Genomic DNA, 6,292 nt, shown 5'->3' with positions numbered 1-6,292 from the left:
ATATAACTACTTTTGCAGTTGTCAAATTAAAACATGAATTTTTCATACTGTCTTTATATTGCTCTTTAAACCTATTGTGCCGGTGCGTGCAGAGGTAAACTTACTTGGAAAATATATTGGATTTTCAGGCTCAATTACACACCTGTTTTCTACTAGATACCTAGATAGAGCTGTTTTATTTACCTTACATTTGCTTTACAGAGTAAAGGAAAACTAATCTGATGCACAATTAAAGGAATATTTACCATTTAAATTATCTATTGCTTATGAGAAAATAGAGTGAATATTGACTTTCATCCTAAAAGTAATCCATGAATAATCTTAACATGGTCCAAATAACTCGACCATAAACATTCTAAATTATTAATTTAATGAAATGTGAAATTTGTTCCTATCCTGTAATATTTCTATAGGACTCGGGCAGCTCCCTGTGGTATAATTTGTAGAATAGGCCTGTGTAAACAGCTGGAAACTCTCTCATGGTTATGTCAATCTTATCAAACCCTTCTCGATATCCATAAAGTAACAGCTTAGCTATGTTGCTGGTGATGGGAGTAGTGTGTTTCGTCCTGGCAAGCTCATCGAGGTCCATCCATTCGCACCTCAGGCATTCCTGCTGGCAGAAGCTGATGGTGAAGGAGGAAGGCTCCAGGCGACAGATGATGTACATATCTGACTTCCCAAAGGCTCCGGGATGTCTGTGTTGCTGTCTTATGCTTAGGATGGACTTGAACTCAGACTTGATGCCAGTCTCTTCAAAAACCTCTCGAACTGCTGTGTCTCCTACGTGAAGAGAATAATTCTTACAAAACATGTAAGAGTAGCCTAACACTTCTTAAACCTTTTGATCATGGAGAATTTCTGACTCAAAGCACTCTCTCCAGTAAGCTTAATGAGCTCTTCAGAACGTAAAGCCTGTATGCTTCTATGGAAGGATAAGCGCATTTTTGGGTCCTTGAACAAAACTAATTGCTGGGGGATACTGTGCCTTTCTGGTGTATATCCTACACAACGAAGAAAGTAGGAAACCTTCTGTGATGTAGTTGGATGGTTGCTGGCTTCACTGATCTCTTAATGTAAGACAGCATCGTGTTATACTGGATTTTCAGTCCTTTGAATCTAGCCCCCTGCCATTGTCTTTGCCTCCATCTAGTTTCAGGTTCAGACCTTTTGCARCTGAACACCTGCATGTGTATCAGATCACTTGATCAAATCACTTAGTTTCATGCCATTTTGCCATGATGTGTGAAAACATAGGGAAAAATATTGTTTGCAGATAACGAAAGTTGGTCCCAAGGCTTTTTCAAAATGTACCTTAAACGTCTAGTGGTAGTTCAAATGTGTCGTAATGCTAGTGTGGCGTGGAGCCTGTTGTTGCAGAAGACACACTCCAGCCATATTGCATGTGTACATTTTGTGTGCAACAACTGAGGTGATATATATGTTGCCTTTCTCATTACAAAAGTAGATACAGGTTCACAGCTCTTGAAGTTCTGTGGACTGCAGTTCAAGCCAGAGAATTTCCATCTATCCAGTGCTCTTCAAAACAGAAGATGTACTTTTGAGTAATGGCTTGAGCTGAAGAGCCCAAACAAGATTTTTTGATACTCCAACTGTTTCCTAAAATTCTGCAGTGCAGTTAAATCATGAAAAATTCTACTCACCTGGGGCAGTTACTAATAGGTAATATACTAGATGATGATGATTGTTATTACTAATTTTGGTAATCTAATAKCTGTGTCTTGTCTGAGCGGTAAATGCATATAGCTGTTTTGCAAAGTTATCTGCTTCAATTAGTTCATTTTCTATAAGGAATGAGAGTGTTGGTTTACTTCCAAAGGCAAAATACATTTTACCAGACCCTGTAGAGATTTTCCTTCCTTTACAAGTCACCATCTTGAAATGTCAGAGGCGAAAAAAAACAGACGTTTTAGGTGTATTTTCAAATTAGTGAAAATAGTTCCAGGATATACAGTGGCTAGCAATATATAAACAAAGTAGTCCATCCAGGAGATCAAACAACTGTGTATTAATGGCCCTGATCCTGCACATAACTTCTGCCTCAGCACAACATTCATCTTGCAGTAGGACAATCTATGTAAAGTTAACATTAGGCACATACAGAGGTGTTTGCAGGACTGGAGACCGTTGATAGCACCTGCTGAACATTTRCTACAGTTTTACTTAATGAAAAGGCTACTGCATATAAGAGGGAAAAAAAAACATAGGAGAATATAATCATTTACCATTCCTGATCCTTAGTGGAGACTGTGTCCTGTGTTGTTCAGAGGGAGGTCCCTGCAGTCCTCTTACATGTAAGATAGTGTTTATGAAGCAAACACCCTGAGGCAAGTGGGTTTTTTTATGAGGCAAGTGATTTTATTATTAGGCAAATGGCTATATTACACAGAAGTGGTCAGCAAAGGTAAACAACTGAGATCATGAGAAATGCTAAGGCATGCCATGGTAAGACAAATGAAACAATTAAAATTTTTAATTAAGCTTTGAGCTTTGCTTTGAGATCAAGTGCCTTTTTCCGTTTCCTTTTTATTTAAACGTATATGTATATATATTTAAAAGATAATGACCAGTTAAACTAGAAGAAACAGTAGGGCTTGAATTTAGAAAAAATACTCAGACACAAAAATGTATGTGCAATTTGATGCTTAAGTCTGCATTTTGAGACTTGGAATTACTTGTGCAAATCAATTTGTTCTCATTAAAGTAGGCAGTCATGTATTTGTTTTATATAATCACAGGATCTTCAAGCAGTGTAATTGCACTCTGACATTTTTGAAATGTAGGCTCTTGAATGATTGTGAATTTATAAGGCTTGATATAAGTGATTAAAAAGGTAAAATTAAGCTTTATTATATTTTATGCTTTACTAATTTATCTTTTCCTGTAATATTAAGATGTGATAGAGAAAAATTGTAACTTCTATTATTATATTGTTTAGTAGTGGCATGAGGGGAGCTAGAGAGACTTATTTCTCCTTGGTTTGTTCTTTCTTGATAGCTACATCCATGCTCCACTGAGCAACACCCATAATCTCACCTGTTATTTGAGAGATGGCCATTGGTTTACTCAATAACAATATTCCCCTAGTGAAGCTGTTGCCAGTGCCTGTCATTCTCCTCCCTCAGAATAAACATTTCTCTGGTATCTCCTGGTCTAGATCCTCTGTCTCTCTTTAAGAATGAAAGGGAGCCTGGCTGGACAACAAAAAGTGTTCAGGATTCTTCAGCAAATGTGAATCCATCTCACTACGCTGTATGTATTTGCTTTGTCAAACAAATAATTTTGACTTCTGTCACTGTCTTTGAAAGAACAAAGCTAGATAAAATGTGATGAGTCATAAAATTAGTCAGAAAAAATCTCAATCKTATCATGTAAACTAGAAAGAAATTTTTCCATGTATTGAAATTATGAACTGGAATATAAGCCCTTCACATATTGTAGGAAGACTGTGAGAGTAGTATAGAGAAATTTCTAAGGTACAAAACAAATTCTAGAAACTTGGGCTTGATACCAGCTTGCCAGAGCTTCTATGTGGCTCTGGGCAGTATTTCTTGAGCCTTACTTTACTAACCAGAAGAATGTAACAATATCTCAACACTGATGTGGGGCTAAATTAATATGAGCAAGTGTAACTTTTGAAACCAAGACTTACCTAATAATTGCAATATATTTTAAAAATCACAAGCTGTGGATCCTAATTTTAAGGGGCTGAGATAAGAGGAGAAAACCACAAATTTCTATCTCTTCATACACACTTTAGTTCATTCATCTTTGAAAATAATTGCAGCAATTGTATTCATCATTGCCTGTGCTAYGCGAGGTAGAAATAAAGGGCTTCCTCAAATCAACTTTGTTTTTGATACAGAAGTGCCTTATGTTGCTAGTTGAAAGGAGGTGCCCACAAGACTCGAGTACTGCACTTACATAGGTCCTGTGCCAAAGAACTCTTAGTCTAAATAGATCAAATAGACAAGGATGGATAGATGCAAGTGTATTTATTCCTGTTTGGCCCATAAAAAAGTTGAGCTGGAAATTTTTGCTCAGTACATCATTGAGCTCAGCATCCTGGATTCCAGTGCAAGCTGAAAACTCTTTTATTTCATTTTTTTATTTGGTTATATACTGATTACCTTAATCCTGTGCACTTCTGGCTCGTATTACAGAATACCCAACAAGCTTACAAAAAATAAGCAAATTGGCTTCAAACCCTGCTTTATGGGAAAATGGGGAAAAGTGTAACTGCTATAAATAAAAAGCTTTTCTGCCCTGAATATGATGTTTCCTCATTAACCTTAAGGACACAGGATCATGTCACTTCACCTATTAACTGTTAATTCAAGGAAGTGATTAGTCACAGGAGTCACCATACACGCGTATGCTGGGTCATAATGTATTTCACTGTTGTTAATGTCTTTATAATTCTATTGATGTCTGACCTATTATTCTAGGACTTACCAATGTCTTCACCTGGATTAGAAAGGCCTCCTGGAAATTTCCACGCATTTACAGTCTGTAGTGGAGGAAAAAAATATTAATGAAGTATGCAATCTATGTTGTGCTCCGTAATATGAAGGAGACACATAACACATGACCTTTTTGTTGAAGTTGCAGTATTGTAATTATTCTTACAAATATCAGTAAGGCTTTAAATAGGAACTTCTTTGTTCTTACTAATGTGATGATCAAAGATATCTACAGTCTGTATGAAATATTGGAACAAAACATCTACTGATTGAAAATACAAACTGTCTAACAATCATTAGACAAAGTTGCTGCTAGATAACTAGATAGAGTAGCTGGATATTAAAAAAAGCTGCTATAGTCTATATAGTCATATCTAATCACTGATGTATTCCACTTTCATGTTTTTTGGCTTTATAAATGTTTATATATTTAATCTTACAAACAGATATTATGATTGTAGTATTGTTCTATACTGCACTGGCTTTAAGATGATTGTGTGTGTCTGTAATAACCATTTAGTGTACCTGTCATTTGTTTTTATGGAATACAAAAACTGAGGCCTATGTGTGATTTATATATAGAAACATTTATTGAATTGCAATAAAGTTCCATAATTAAAACAGAATGTGAACTGCAGACTTGGTGTTGTAATTCGTATTAGTAAAGGTGAGTCAGTTCCTGAGCTCTTGTAAAATACATGATGGTTTGCAGATTTTACCTTTAGATCTATGTACTGTTTTTTTTCCTTCCTTTTCATAATAGAAGTATAGGTAGTAAGAAGTTAACCTTCAGCCAGAGACTAATGCAGAAAAAAAATGTATGCTTTGGCAAAGAAAAAAGGTAGCTTTTCTTGAACATGTAGCATGGAGAGAGCAGTTGTGTGCTTTCCAGTGATTTGAAACCCCACTGATTACATTGGAAAATGGCTTTTCTGGGCACTCTTAAAGGTCTTGGATAGGAATTTAGAGTAACAGATTAAAAATACTGTGGATGGAAAATACATATATTTGCCTCTTGGCTTTCAGATTTGTTTCCAGTTCCTGGAAATTTTTCTTTGTGTACTGTGGAATTGTCCTTTCTCATGATACAACCCAAACAGCTCTAAAAATTCCACTAGCTCTCATATAAAAGCTGCATATAAATCTGATTTTTCAAGCTTTCAGTGCATCATCTGTTTCTATAAAAGAGTCACTATTTCAGGGAAACTGTATTTGGGCGAGGTGGAGAAGAAAAAATGGTGGAACAGACATCAGGAAACAGTTACGTGAGCCAATTTGCTTCCACTGTTTTATTTCCTCACTTCACAAKAAATGCATGGATAGTCATACACTTCAGTTTTTATACTTTGTATTATGCAGTCAATAAATAAGTGCTCTAAGGATGAGAGTTGAATGTAATCACTTTTTTCCTCCCTTCTTTTCCTTTTCTTTGTTCATTGTGCTGAGTATCAGTTTTGTTCTGAAAAAGTTAAACTGAAATAGCTGACCTGGAATATACGCAGCTCACTTCTCAGAATAAACTGAGGGGAAAAGTGGTGCTGAGCTTAATCCTCCATGTTTTAGGGCCTGCGGCTAAGCAAGTGGTGTCTGGTGAGTATGGAATAGGACCTAGAGCCTTAATAGATCACCTAGTGTCTCAMTGTGAAACTGGATTGAGATATGTATACTTAGAATGGCTGTGGGTGAGCTTTAACAGAAACACAAGGTAGAAGTTAAATCTTAAAGCCTACATTACCTCGTGGGCTTAGGAAATGATGGTAATTCCTTCTAAATATACAAAAATGTGGAATTTTTTTTTCTTTTTTTTT

The 6,292-nt window shown here is 36.0% G+C and overlaps 1 protein-coding gene across 1 annotated transcript in view; it reads right to left on the bottom strand.

The window, feature by feature from the left end:
* Window positions 1-349: 349 nt before the first annotated feature.
* NUDT6 (nudix hydrolase 6) overlaps window positions 350-6,292 on the bottom strand; it is a gene marked incomplete at its 5' end in the record, with an annotated part of 16,004 nt that continues 10,061 nt past the window's right edge. The window contains 2 exons of the mRNA XM_085323906.1: window positions 350-783; window positions 4,477-4,531. Of these exons, the coding sequence (XP_085180032.1) occupies window positions 392-783; window positions 4,477-4,531 (447 nt within the window). The remainder of the gene's footprint in view (window positions 784-4,476; window positions 4,532-6,292) is intronic.

Source organism: Rhea americana, unplaced genomic scaffold, assembly GCF_003343005.1.
Source record: "Rhea americana isolate MKP2758 unplaced genomic scaffold, rheAme1 scaffold_89, whole genome shotgun sequence".
Classification (NCBI taxonomy): Eukaryota; Metazoa; Chordata; class Aves; order Rheiformes; family Rheidae; genus Rhea; species Rhea americana.
Note: the sequence above shows the minus strand (reverse complement) of the source record. Positions and strands in the feature narration are given on the sequence as shown.